Genomic DNA, 14,917 nt, shown 5'->3' with positions numbered 1-14,917 from the left:
AGCAGGAGAGGAGCTACCAACCATCAAGGTCTCGCCATGATTTTAGAACAGAGAGTGGGTGCACAGCAGGTCCACTGCCATGTGGGAGGCAGCAGCCATCGGCCCCAGTCTCCCTGCTGAACGCGACTGAAAAATCTGGATGAAATATTTTTTTCAAGCAAAAAAAGTGGCAAAAAGCTAAAAGAGGGCCGGGAATATAGCCTAGCAGCACATACACCTGCCTGGTACACACAAGGTCCTGTGTTAGATTCCGAGTACAAAAAAAAAAAAAAAAAAGCCAAACACCTGGGTATGATGATGACACACACCTGTCATCCCTGCACTGGAGAGAGGCTGAGGCAGGAGGATCTCTGCAAGTTGGAGGCCAGCCTGGGCCATATAGTGAGTTCAAGACCTTCCTGCACTACAAAGCTAGATAGTGTTCAAAAGAGTTAAAAGAACATCAGACGCCTCTGTACCCTAATTCGAGGAGAGGGTAAGAGCTGAAATTCGTAGGCCCAAGCCTGCAAAGCCCCTTCCGTGCAGAAGAATTTCACGCATTTGAAATAAGCAAACTCACCCTGATTGTAGAAGCCTCAGGAGTGGAGACGCACAAAAGTCCAAAGTTGCCCAAAGCTCCCCGAAGGCCCACGGGTGGGTTATTTAATATTCTCTTCCCCTCCAGCCTCCAGGAAAAAAACCCCACATGCAATCACCATACTGGAACCCTGAAGAGTTACAGCCTTAATGTAGGAAAAACCAGGATCAGCGTGCTCTGAGCTGGTGCTGCTGTGCCCTGAGTGTTCCAGGGACAGTGATAGCGGGAAAGTGGGGTAAGATATGTTCTGACAAGTATCACCCCCTCCTGTGACCTGGCAGAAATAGTAAAAATCTCCAGAGTTAAGGTCCTATCGACCAAGTCCTTGAACTGGTCCTGTGTACAACTTCCCAAATTGTATCTGGCACACACACAATGGTAACAAGGCACGTATAAAACATAGGTTAGAGAAGTGGTAGCCCACGTCTCTAATCCCAACACTGCACTCTGGAGGCTGAGGCAGGAGGGTCCCTGCGAGTTCGAGGCCAGCCTGGGTTACATAATGAGTGCAAGGCCAGCCCGGACTACATAGCGAGACCCTGTCTCAGAAAGACCAAAAGAGAAATGAAGAAGTGAAACACCAGAAATAACAGGAAGTCCAGAGCCACAAGGGTTCTATTGTTAGGCACAGAGCACCACTACGTAGGGCGGCTGCGTTTTCAAAAGGAAGAGAGGGTACACAATGTCTCAAAGGAATTTTAACATAAAAGGGAAAAGGCAGACTTGAAAGGGGCGCATTCCTAAGCCTTTCTTCTGATGTATTTTTAACTTGTGTGTGTTTTTCACTTGAATAGATTCGGTGCACTAAAAGAGAAAGACAGAAATATAGAAAATAGACCAGAGGAATTAGGAATTGGTCAGAAATAGATAAAAAGAGAGCAAAGCAGGGGTGGATGGGGGACCCAGAGCCCCACTGAGCTCCGAGGTCTGTCTCCCCACTCCCGGGAGGGGGTAAGATCCCTACAGAGATGAATTTTGGATAAACATGGCCAACCGGGCTCCAGAACCCATGAACCATCCCTGAGAGGTACAGTTTTACAAATGAGCCTTACGGTTTGGCATGATTTTCAATGGATCTCAAGCAAAATAAATACAAATCAGTTGTATCCTATGCATATCATAGGCAAGATTCGTAAGATGAGAAAAAAGAAAAGCTTACAGGGATTGCATTTAAAAAGTGGCTATGTGATGATAACGGAAGGCAGTGGGCAGCGGGAAATAACTTCCACTTGGGTACTTTTTTTTGATCATTTTGAGACAGGGTCTTGCTGTGCAGTTCAGGCTGGCCTTGAGCTCACTTTGTAGCCCAGGCTGGTCTCCAACTTGCAATGAGCCTCCTGCCTCAGCCTCCAGAGTGCTGGGATCACAGCTGTGTGCCACCACGCCCTCTTACCCAGGTACATTTTAGTGAATAGAATATTCTTCCAGAATTAAAGTAAAATAAAGACTTTTTGGGCAAATAAAAATTCAGAGTGCTCAAACTGAAAGAGTAACAAGACCCGAAATGTATAATAGACATTGTGGTAAAGGGAAAGAAAGTGCTAGAAAGGAAAGAACTGGGATGGGGAAAGGACAGAAGGAAGAGGAGGAAAGATTATGTGTATATAGGTGTACATACGTGTGTGCGTGTGTGTGTGTGTGTGTGTGTGTGTGTGTGTGTAATGGTTTATGTCTGTGCCCCAGGCCTCATGAGTTTGCACTGTGTATTGTGATTGGTTCATTGTCTAGTGCTTGGATTGATGGTGTCAGTGCTCCACCCACAAAGGGGTGGAGCCAGGATGTGATGTAATGGCGGGAAGAAGGTGTGTCTTGCTCTTTGCTGGTTCCTGTTTGCTGTTGGCGGCTGCCATGAACTGTGGCCCAGCCATGCCGCCTGCCTTGGAGTCAACTGAGTGTGGACTGAAACCTCCAAAAACTGTAAGAAATAAACCTTTCCTTTCCCAACTTGGGCTTTAGGTATTTTGTCTCAGCGACGAGCAAAAAGTAACTAAGACAGTGTGTGTGTGTACAAGCTAGAGAACTACACTACTAATCTCTGTAAGTTCATCAAAAAGAGCAGTTTGCACTCTCACTGTTGGATTCCTTGACCATATGTTATGCCTAAATCTTTTGAATAACTACCTCTAAGATAACAATATGCAACATATTACCTAGCATTCATTTCCCACTTTAAAAAAATTCTGTATGGTTTCTTTCTTTTTTCCTGTTTTGCTTTTTAAAAATAGGAAAAGTTTTAAACATTCGGAGTGCTGGTCGTAAGAGGATGTGTACTGAAGGAAATTCTAAAGGAGCTGTTCAAGGCTAAAAAGCACGCCAGGTATAGACTAAGGAGGGAAAATTTCACCGAACATGGACTTCGTGGCAGTCCTAATACTAGCACTTATTTAAAATGCACAGTATTAAACATTAGACCGGCCCACAGGCATTCATGTCCAGCTAATAGCCGCACTTGGTGCTGAACGGAAAGCCGCCCAGAGGCCACCAGAGGGCTGGGAAGGGCACGGAGAGTTTGAGGCAGGGCGACCCTACTGCGGGGGGCCTCCAGACCCATGCATGCACCCAACTGTGAACCCCGGCTTTGGGGTGGTGGTGATGCATCGTGGGGGGTCTCATGATACAGCAGATGCACTTCTGGTGTGGGGTAAGGACCCTGGGGGGGGGAGCTTGAGTGTGTGAGGGAGGAGGGAGGAGGGAAAAGGGAGGAGGGGGAGGGAGGAACTCCCTGCCTTCCTGTCAATTTTAGTGTGAACTGCTCTGAACTACCAGGTCCACTTAACGGGCATGCATCTGTCAGCCCAGCACCCCAGGAGGCTGAGGCAGGAGGATCATGATTCTAGGTCACCCCGTGCAACTCAGTGACTTAGCAAGTTATAAGTATAAGAAGAGGTGGAGGCTGAGCCCAGTGTGGAGGCTGCGGGCACACTGTCCGGTACTGCAGTCAATCAATGAATCAGTCCCAGTGACAGGTCCATTTAAAAAAAATCAAATGGAAAATAAAGACCACACCAACATCATCATCTCTATCATTGTGAAACTATAAAGATTTACAAAAGTTTTTAAACATTGCATTTTAAAATACCAATAATGTCTCTGTGTTTGAAGTATTAAAATGACCAACGGAAACGGCAGACAGTAAATGTCAGACTACAGTAAAACAATTAAAGATTCTATAATTCTTTAAATTTCCAGGAGGAGGGCAATATTAAATTTGGAAGGCTGCATATCATAGTCTCCAGGGTTATCACGTAAAGAATAGAAACAAAGCACTTAGCTTACAAACTGGCAAAGGGGGAAAGTGAGATTGAAAAGTGGATCCTGAAGAAAACACGAAAGGATAGAAAAAGAAGCAATAAACAGGGTGGAAAAAATAAGATGGCAGATTTAAATCTAAAGGTATCGGTAATTATATTAAATGTAAGTAGATTACATGTTCCATTCCAAAGAAGAGAAATAAGTCTGAAACTTTTTGGTAAATGATAATGCTGGCAGCAGAAAACTCAGGAATGATACAGAAATGATACAGAAAAACAGCAAAATATTTGACCTAAAAGCCATGCATAGCCAGCCCTAAAATCCCAGCTAACCAGGCGGTTGAGGCAGGGAGATTGCAAATTTGAAGTTAACCTCAACAACTTAGTGAGACCTTGTCTCAAAATAAAATTTAAAAAAGACAGAGACGCATTTACAGTTGACTGTGTATCGGATGGTAGCACAAACGCTAACTTATTTATAGGACTGGAATTGTTGCCAGGGTCGAGTTCCATAGTGACAAGGAATGAAACCGTGGACAGAGGAGGCGGGGCACAAGCAAACTTACTGAAAAGATATAAAGGCAAGAAAGCAAAAGAGATGAAGGCCAGGAAGTGAATCTGTCACTGGCGAGGGTGGGGTCCGAGTGGGAGTCCCAGGAGGGCGAGGAGGGAGCTCACTCAGTTGCCTAAGAAATACCATCTCTGTCTACGGGCTTCAAGTTTGGGTCTGATCTATGCAGCACTCATGCAGGGCCCTCACACTAGTGGGCTGTCTGATCCCTGCAGGGCAGGTCCAGGCAGCCACAGGACACCTGCACATGTCTGTGCAGGGTCCCTGGAGGGTCCCCCTCAGCGGCCCCACTTTGAGCTTCCTGATTCCGTTTTGGGGCGGCCCAATAAAACCTGTCCTCCAGTCCTGTTACAAAGTCGCAGGGCAACTGCCTTCCAGACTCAGTGTCACTGAACTAGAAGGCAATGGCAGAAAGATGCATAGAAAACCCCTGCAGCATCGCAAGGACAGAAAGGCTGAACCCCCACCCCACACACAAAACAGAGGAACAGTGTCTCCCACAATGTGAGGGAAATATTCAGAGCTGCAGAGGAGAAGCACATACAAGTGAATCCATAAAGCCTGATTGCATAAAGTTCTTTTTGGAGAGAGCTACACAAAGAAAGGCCAGAAGCCAGCAGAGCTGACCCTAAGGCATGAAGCATGGGAAAGGCTGGAAAGGGACCTGGACAGGTGTGAGGCCGCCGCCTTTGTTCCGTGACCTGCGCCCTCTGCGCAGGGTGGGGTTTTATTACGGTCACTATACTGTACATTTCTATGCTTCTGGGTTAGGGGTTGTAGCTCAGTGGGAGGGCACTTGCCTGGCATGCATGAGTTCCTGGGTTCATGCTCAGTGCCACACACATACACGTGTGCACAAACATGGCATGTGTCCCAAGAGCTCACAATTCTCTGGAGCTCAAAGCTGATGGTTCTGAAAATAAAATAGGAGGCATTTACATGTCTCATGCACTTTTCTCTGTGTATATTCTTAATTTAAAATGGTTTAACCAGGGCTGAGCATGGTGGCACATGCTGTAATCCCAGCACTTGGGAGGCTGAGGCAGGAGGATCGTTGTGAGTTTCAGACCAGCCTGGGCTGCAAAGTGAGCTCGAGGCCAGTGAACTGCATAGCGACACCCTGTCTCAAAAACCCAAAAGCAAACAAACAAACAAAATGGTTTAACTAGAAAGAAGGCCTCGGACTGGGGAGAGGGTAAGAATGAAAGAAGAAAACCTGTTGTCCACTAAACAGAAGTTGGTGATGATGTGGGTTAGGGTGGTGAGTGTAAAAATGATGACAAGAGGTTAATTCAAGTGAGTTAGAATGGGAAGGACCTGCTGAACCATAAGAGTCACCAGGGAGAGAGTGCAGGAACAGAGCTTGGGATCAGCTCTAAGCAAATCGGCATTTTAAGGACAGACGGGAAGCCGAGAAAATGAGAGGTGGGGCAGCCGGAACACAGAGGTGGCTCCCAAAGCCGAGGAGGAGAGAGGCTCAGCCCCTGTACTTGCACTGAGAGGCGGAGAAGAATGTCACATGGCTGCAGCCACACGCAGGTCCCTGGAGAGCTCGGGTGGCATCACTGCAGTGGAGCAGTGGGGACAGGAGTGCAGACCCGGGCAGGGTGACGGGAAACAGGAACTGAGCTCATACAGACGGTGTGCGCACGAAGCTTCTGAGAAACCAGATGGGAAAGCCTGACCCAGGAGTGAGGCAGCGTGGGGCAGAGTTGGAACAGGAAGCCTGGGTCTAAGAGCTGGTGACACACTGTGACAAGGGGATACGGGACCCTCACACCCTGCAAGCACCCATGGTTCCTGACTCCCAAATCTCTAATCCTGAGAGTAGGCGTCTAGTAAGCTATCCAAACTCAACTTTTACTTAACAATGACAAGGAAACTCGTAAGACGGAGTGACCTCTGTGAACGGAAACTTGCATGTGTAATCTCTGTTTACTTGTAATTCTCTGTGAATACCAATAACAAGCAAACTAGACCATGTTCTGTGGTTATCGTGTTTAAAATATTAACCAGTACATTTGTCAGTGGTGGTTTTTATTCGCGGTTACACTTTTGCGCATACTTTAACCAGTTACTTTTTAAGGCTAGGCTGTCTAAATACTGCTACTAACGATCTGAATTTTAATGTTAAAAAAAGATTAAGCTAAAGGGACACAGAAACTTTCCTTCTGGAAGAAAGACAATGACCCTGTAAACATGAAAATTTATTAAAGTGCATTTTGTGTTTGTATAAACTGTCTGTTGTGATATTTAACCTCTTTTCTTTGATAAATTCTTTATGGTTCATGCACATGTTTTCCATAGACATCAGGGATTTTAAGAAACATATTAATAAATATTAAAAGCAAAATAAGTCAAAAGAGAAATAAGGATGTTACACAGAGCACTGTTCTCGACTTACTTTCTTGATTTCTTATGTCCAGAGTGACAATGTGTGGTCTCAAATTACACTTTTCAAAGTTGCTTTTGATAGGTTCAGGTTCACATCTGAGGGAGATAAACCTGGAGGAAATAAAAACTATCCTAGATTAAAATTATTATTAAAACAAATCTATGAGATAAACCTGGAGGAACATGAATTTCGGCCATCTAGATTTAGATGCTGTGTTAATGTGTGGAGCTGAGATTATTATGGGATAAAGTATAAGAGACGCAGACCGGGCAGAGGCTGAAACTCTTAGCTATGATTGATCACAGTAGGGGAGAGGAGACCACCATGTGCTGTTGTTACAGGGTAAGGGCGCTCGAGGACACCATTACCCACAAGAGACGTGACTCTCCCTTTCAGAAAACCATGCTAGGGTCAGTTCAGTGTGAAGCCTGGGTTACTACCAGACATGCACCACAATGCGCAAGCGAAGCGTGAGGGGAATTCAGACACCGTGATTATACATTAGGTAGATCCCAGCATGGAGTATCACAGACAGATTCCCCCCCCCCCCTCAAAAGCTCGGTTTGTGAAGTTAACTTCCGGCAGCAGCTGGATGGAGGCAGGGTTCCCTGGAAGCTTGCAGAGGGCCCCGCAGAGGCTGGAGTGTGAGTCAGCAGATGCGGGCAGCATCTGTCCTCAGCATGGCCAAACACTGTCCAGCCAGCCAGGTCCTGGCAGGGAAGGACATGCTCTCCCTGCCCTCCAACCTCAGAGCTCCAGGCTCTCAGGCCTTTGGGCTCTAGGACTTGTACCAGTGGCTCACCGGGCTCTGGGGACTGTGGCCTTGAGGCGAGGGCAGCGTCCTTAACTCGGAGCCTTGATAACCTGCAGCAGTCTTTCCTGGACTCCTCTGCGTCCAAAGCCACATGAACCATGAACCAATTCCCCTACAAATCCCCGCTCTCCTTGCTGTGCTGTGTCTTTGGAAAACCATGACTAATGCAACTGGCTACTGGTGGTGTGTTGTTATGACCTCGGCACATTACCCATCTGACGTGAAAAGAAAAAAAAAAGAAAGCTTAGTGACATGGAGTGGAACTCCGGAGCAACTGCAGCCACTCTGTCCTCTGCTGCTGAACCCAGCTAAATCGTATGGTATCATCAAATCGAAACTTCGTGATTGTGCTAAAAACAACTTTGCTACTGCAACTCTGCTCACCAGCAGACACCCATTGTGGCAAAACCTTCCGCAAAAGCTCATCCCCTTCCGGTAGCTTCTGTTTGCCACATGTAATCAACATCGCCGTCTTTGGAGACTTCTCTGCTGGGGTTGGCTAGAAGCCATAAAATTTTCTTTCTTCTCCTGAGTACTGCCTGCATACTGTGGATTCCATTTTCCCCCAATATTATTGTGTAATTAATGATATTTCTGATGTCTGTCTAGATGCTGGAGCAACCCAAGAGTCGGTCTTCAAACTTCGCTCATCCTTGATAGCTATCACCTGACCCCAGGCCCTTAACTGTTATCTACAGGCTGACCAATGTGCCCAGCATGGCCCGTATGTCTAGGGTTAGGCGTCTCCAACTAAACATACTCAAAAAGAAATGCTCACCATCACCCTCTTCTCTGTTCCTCACCTGGCTTCTCCATCTGCGTTTAGCCAGAGGCTTCAACTGTGAAGTTTTAAGAGATCTTTGGTTCCTCTTTCCTCGTTTTCGATCTGTCAGCAAAGCTCACTGGGTCTTTGCCTTCAAATGTGTTCTGGATGCTACCACTCCCGTGCCCGCTGCCTTCACTCTCCCCTTCCATCTGATGCCCATTGCCAGCCTTCTCCAGGCTTCTGCGGTCACTCCTGCCTTCGATATTCCACTGATACTTGTGAACCGTGAATTAGATTCGAGGCTGGGAAGACTCTTCCCTCCCTTTCTCATTGGGATTTGAAGAGGAGCTTCCTGCAGTTCTCTCCCCGGACCCCTCTCTCCTTGCCCCCGTTTGGGGAACACAGTGAATTTCTAGCTGTTTGAAGGGAGCTCAGGCTCCCCGCAGGGCTTCAGCAGCTGCTCTTCCTCTGCCTGTAGTATTCCACCCTGAGATGGGGACGCGACTTATTCCTTTATTTCCTCAGTTTCCTCTTTCTCTTCAGCAAGATCTTTTCTCCCTTATCCATAAAAAAACCCAATCTTAATTTCCTTAATTTATGTTTTTCTTTATGGAATTTTTCAGCAGTGGGTTTAGATGTGCTCCTTTTTGTACTTAGTTTCCTGTCTCCCCAGCTTATAGCAGGCCAGGAACTCTGAGGGTGGGGTGTTTGTCTGTCTGTTACTGCTGTATTCTAAGCACCTAGACTAGTGCCTGGCACGGGTGCATGTGGCCTGGTTTTCCTAAAATGTGTCCCGTTGAGTCACAGTGCAGTTGGTATGTATTTTATGTAGCGTTGGATTCAGTGTGAATCACCTTTCTGCTACTGTAACAGACACCCGAGCTAAATCAGCTTCAAGGAAGAAAAGGCTGATTTTGGCACAGACTTATGGAAATTTCAGCTCACGGCCTGAAGGGGGTGCTGCTGGAAACATAGGGTGAGGGAAGCCCTCACCTGTGTGGCTGGGAGCAAAGAGAGGGAGAGAGGAAGCGCAAACTCCTCCCACCCCCTTTCAGGCCACACCCCCGATGACCTAAGGATTCCCAATAGGCTCCAACTCTTAAAGGAACCACCACCTCTCACTAGCACAATGGGCTGAGAACGAAGCCTTTGACCGCAGACCTGGGAAACACTTATCCAAACTAAAGCAATTCCATTTTGGTAATGCACTCAGTTGCTGAGTGGCACACTTTTTCCATCACATTAGATTTAGTGACCAGATGACTTTTCTTTTTCACCTTACAGCTGAAGAAAAAGGTGTAATAAATATCCTGTATTCTACAGAGATTCACCAGTAGAACGGCGCCAGGCATTCTTCTGTGTCTCCAAATAGCAGGAAATTACTACACAGCAAAAAGTAAAGTATCAGAATTAAATCACTGGCTTATTACGGTCATCTCTGCCTGTTTCTTCTTAGTGTGAAGGGGGCAGAGATTCCTCCCCACAATGCTCACAGGATTCCCAAAGAATCCCAAAGACGGATCTGCTCACTCCCTCCTCACTGCACATCTGGGGTGCACTGACTGATTGGTCACATGTGTAGTTATCTAAAAAGGATTTGGAGAAGATGGCATGACAGTATGGGGCAGGTCACACCACACATTACTGTCTGGCACAACAAATATCCTGAGTGGCAGGGTTGCTACGGACAGGTGTTTGTGTCCCCCGAAATTTATATGTTTAAGCCTAAAGGCCATCACATTTGGAGGTGGGGCCTTAGAGCTGCAATTGTTACCAGACTGGACCCTCTGGAATGCAATTAGTGTGCTCTCTCTCTCTTTTTTGGTTTTGTTTTGTTTTTTTGATTTTTGGAACTGGGGATCAAACTCACTACCTCATATTTGCCAATCAGGTGCTTGTGCCACTGAGCTGTATCCCCAGCCTTTTTTTTTTTTTTTTTTTTTTTGGTCTTTCTGAGACAGGGTCTCTCTATGCAGTTCAGCTTGGATTTGAGCTCACTTTGTAGCTCAGGCTGGTCTTGAACTCCATACAATCCTCCTTCCTCAGCCTCCCAAGTGCTGGGATTGCAGGGGTGCACCACCACGCCTGGCACAAGAGACGAGTGAGAAGTGACTCCTTCTATCTCCCCCTCCTCTTTCTATCTCTCCCCAACCTCTCTTTCTCTCTGTCTCTCTCTCTCTCTCTCTCTCTCTCTCTCTCTCTCTCTCTCTCTCTCATTTGTCTCCCCCTCCCTCTCCATCTTCCCTACCTTCCCACTACAAAAGGAAGCAAGAAGAGGACAGCCACCTGCAAGTTAGGAAGAGGAGCCTCCTCAAGCACCGTCTGCTGGCACCTTAATCTCTGACTTCCAGTTCCCCGAGCTGTGAGAGTGACAGCCCATGGTCTCAGCCCCTAGGCGATGCTATGTGGCAAAGCATCCTGGGGACAGACAGACACCCGTTCTGAGACCTGTGGTGCTGTGACCTCAGCGTCGGGGCTGGGGGACAGGCAAAGGCAGGAGGAGCTCTGCTGCACAAACCAGGGGAGCCGGGCTGCCTAAGGTCACCGGCACCCAGGCCTGGAGCGCACTGTCTCAGCCTCCCTCACCCTGGAGAACAGAAGCTGAATCCCACAGTGACTCATAGCTCTGCTCCCATGAGGTCCAAGAAACCAACGTGTTGGGAGCCGCAGCCCCGAGCCCGGTCGCCTCACTTGGCGGACGTGAGGCCTGTAGTAAAGAGCAAAGCCTGAGGTAGATTACCCCTCCCATCGAATATGTTAGTTTCCTGCTTACCGCGTAAACAACCCGCTCAACAATATAGTCTGCCTGGCAACTGATGATGTTAGCCAATCAGCTTGCCTTGCTTACTTTAACATGATTGGACACTGTACCCGTATATATACCGGTGCCACCCCTGGGCGGAAGAAGAAGCCAGGTAGAAGCCCGGAAGTAGAAGCCCAGAAGGAGCCGCGGAGAGCGGACCGGTAGAGGCTTCGGAGCGAAGCCCGGAAGGAGCCGCGGGGAGCGGACCAGAGGAGGCTTCGGCTGGGAGCGATCCCAGGGCAGGCTGTACGGAGAAGGAAAATAAAAAGAAAAGGTTGTCCACTACCAGACTTTGTCGTGTGTCCTTCCTGCCGGCCGGGAGCGGACATCGACATTTGGTGGCCCGTACGGGGACTGATCACCCCCGAGACGTGACAGCGGACAACGCTCCAGTACAGAGCTGCGAGACAGGTGAGTTGGGGATAAGCCTGGGCTCTGGGTGGCGCGCACCTACAGGGCTTTTAGACTCCCCTCAGGCTCACGCGTAAGTGGCGGATTCCTTGGGCCTCACGCGGTGAGTAACATATTAAAAGATGGGAAACATGTTAGGTAGCAACACTAAGAGCGAGGGTGGTTGTGGAGAAAGCTCTCAAGAGCTTACAAAAGTACGCAGGGTATCTGAGCAGGCCCAGTCAGGGAGCTCCCGAGAGGGGTCCGTCAAGGGGAACAAGGATGCTAAGGAGGAGGACGGGGCTCTAGCCTCGGAGTCGTCTGACTCCGAGGACGAGGGAAAGTTGAATGGCAAGGAGGCCAAAGAGACCAGCTGTCAGGAGCCTAAATCGCTCAATAAGGAGTCGCAGGGTTCTTTTCCAGCGTTGCCCCGCGAATTGCGCTCTGCTCAACCTGGTCTGCGGAGGAGTAGAGAGCTCCTGAGCGCTCCCTGGCGCGAGAGGGAGGCGAAGCCTTCCGCCCCACCTTGGGGGCCGTTTCCGGAGGCGATTCCTCGCCACGAGGCGGCCGCCTGGGAGCTCTCTCCCCTTTCGCCAGAACAGGAAGTGATGCACGGGCCCCCATTTTCCGCCCAATCACGGCCGCTGTCTTATGCTCCGCCGCCGGCGGGTCGGTATTTTTACAGGCGGCTTTGGCAGGGGGGACGCTTGTCTCATGAGGTACATCCACCTGGGATAGATAGTGGCCCCTACGGGATATTTCCTGTACAAGTAGCTATGGGCCAGGGACGCAATGCATGGGAGCCTTTTGAGATAAAGCAGATTAGAGAACTTAAAAATGCAGTTACAACCTTTGGGCCGACTGCGCCTTACACCGTTGCCATGCTGGAGAATCTGTCTTCTGGGCCCCTCACCCCCGCGGACTGGATTCAGCTGGCAAAGGCGTGTCTGCCCTCGGGCAGTTACCTGGATTGGCGAGCCTGGTACGCAGAGTTCTCTGCAGAGCAGGCTGAGAGAAACGCCAATCGGGGAAACCGGGGGTGGAACAAGGAAATGCTTATGGGAGAAGGTCGGCACGCTGATGACCAGACCCAGTTCCCCGGCGCTGTCTATGAACAAATCAATGCCATAGGGCTCCGCGCCTGGAAACAGGTAAGTGGTGCCGGAACTGCCTCCTTGTGTCTTTCAAAAATAATTCAGGGTACCACAGAGCCATTTGTTGACTTTGTGGCCCGAATGCAAGATGCTGCCGATAAGATATTTCCTGATCCGGGACTGGCTCAACCGCTGGTAATACAGCTGATTTTTGAACAATGTACAAAGGAGTGCAAGGCAGCGATAGCTCCTCATAAGAACAAGGACCTCAACGCCTGGATTAGGATATACAGAGAGATAGGGGGGCCGCTCTCCAACTCGGGAGTGGCTGCTCTCCTGGCCGCGGCTGTACAGCAGAGGGGACCTCGCGGGTTAGAAGGGGAATGTAAGGCTAAAGGGTGTTTTGCCTGCGGGGAGCCAGGACACATTAAACGTCATTGCCCAAACAATGCAGATGCTAGGCCTCGCCCTAGGAATGAAGAACCATATGTTTGTGGGCGATGCAAAAAGGGATCACACAAAGCTGAGGAGTGTAGGTCGGTCTTTGATGCTCAGGGCAACCATATTTGTGGACAAGATGTTAGAGGGCCAAAAAACGGCCAGAGGGGGCCCCCTTCACAGGCGGGCCCCCGCCCCAGAGACAGGACAGCTCAGGGTGGCAGCCTTCAACAAGGGCCACCCCTGGGTCAGCAGGTGTGGACCTCAGTGTCGCCTCCAGACTTATACAGAAGGTCACCATTAGGACGGATGGCGTTAGGACCCTAAATGACATGCAAAAGCTATTGGGAGACATTAATTGGATTAGGCCATATTTACATATACCAAATTCAGATCTCAAACCCCTGTTCGACCTTCTGAAGGGAGACCCAGATATAGCCTCCCACAGGAGGCTCACTCCTAAGGCAAGAGCTGCCTTACAGAGAGTAAAAAAAGCCTTAGGTGGGGCTACCTTACACAGAATTGAACCAGGGCGACCCTTTGATGTCTGTTTGCTACAGACTAGTCTACAGCCTACAGCGGTGATTTGGCAGAAAGGACCACTACTGTGGATACACCCTAAGGTCTCACCTACAAAAGTCATAGAGCATTACCCGGAGGCAGTCGCTTCATTGGCCCTTGAAGCGCATGATAGAGCTGTCCAACATTTTGGCTCAGGACCACAAGCCATCCGAGTACCCTATACCGTCAGCCAGATCAAGACCCTGGCTGCCTGCATAGATACCTGGGCCATTCTGAGATGTGTTTTCCATGGGGATATAAACAATCAATACCCTAAAGACCCTATCTTGTCATTTGTCACTCAGCACCCTATAATTTTTCCAAAGGTTACTGCCTCTGAGCCATTAGTCCTAACAACTACAATATACACAGATGGCTCCAAGACGGGGATAGGCGCCTATGTGATCCTAGGCAAGCCCCCGGTTACCATACAATTTAAACCAGATCAGCCTCAGGTGGTAGAACTACAGATCGTTAAAATGATTCTTGAACGGTTCTCAGAAGCCATTAACATTGTCTCCGATTCTAGGTATGTGGTCAATGCTATGCAAGTGCTTGAGACTGCCGGTTTAATTAGATCCACTTCCACAGTGGCTGGACTGTTCCTGTCTATCCAGACATTGCTTCAGAACAGACACCATAAGGTCTTCACCACCCACATAAGAACACATACATCCCTGCCGGGGCCCATGGCACAGGGGAATGCGGCTGCTGACACTGCCACTCGCCCGTTATGGATTTTTACCTTACTAACACCAATCGAGCGAGCCCGTGCCTTCCATGATAAATTTCATGTTAATGCCAGGACACTAGCAAACCATTTCCATGTTTCTAGAGCAGATGCACGAGATATCGTGCGACTATGTGACTCCTGTGCCACATACAAACCTGCCATACCGATGGGAGTAAACCCTCGAGGTTTGATCCCTGGTGATGTTTGGCAGATGGACATCACACATATACAGGAGTTTGGGACTCTTAAATATGTTCATGTTTCCACAGACACCTGTTCTCACGTCATATTCGCAACAACAAAAACAGGTAAAAAAGTGTCTAATGTGATCAATCATTGCCTGGCAGCTTGGGCCGCATGGGGCAAACCAAAAATATTAAAAACTGATAATGGACCAGCCTATATAGACAAAGCCTTCAATGAGTTCTGCAAAATGATGGAGGTTCAATTAAAACATGGTATCCCATACAATCCCCAAGGTCAAGAAATCATTGAGAGGGCTCATAAAAGCCTCAAAGAAATTT

At 48.5% G+C, this 14,917-nt stretch overlaps 1 protein-coding gene across 10 annotated transcripts in view; it reads right to left on the bottom strand.

The window, feature by feature from the left end:
• The window catches only part of CUNH1orf141 (chromosome unknown C1orf141 homolog), a 46,192-nt gene that overhangs the window by 20,779 nt on the left and 10,496 nt on the right, over positions 1–14,917 (bottom strand). For 7 of the 10 annotated variants that reach the window (XM_063258729.1, XM_063258731.1, XM_063258707.1 and 4 more), the window contains one exon: positions 6,804–6,904. The exons of 1 other annotated variant lie outside the window; for it this stretch is intronic. In XM_063258729.1, the coding sequence (XP_063114799.1) occupies positions 6,804–6,904 (101 nt within the window). Of the gene's footprint in view, positions 1–559; positions 3,225–6,803; positions 6,905–7,596; positions 7,824–14,917 lie in introns of those variants that run through there. 2 more of the 10 variants (XM_063258721.1, XM_063258723.1) reach the window with 2 other exon arrangements.

The sequence above is a fragment of the Cavia porcellus genome, unplaced genomic scaffold (genome assembly GCF_034190915.1).
Source record: "Cavia porcellus strain 051 isolate PalLab524CR breed Dunkin Hartley unplaced genomic scaffold, mCavPor4.1 scaffold_1, whole genome shotgun sequence".
Taxonomy (NCBI): Eukaryota; Metazoa; Chordata; class Mammalia; order Rodentia; family Caviidae; genus Cavia; species Cavia porcellus.
Note: the sequence above shows the minus strand (reverse complement) of the source record. Positions and strands in the feature narration are given on the sequence as shown.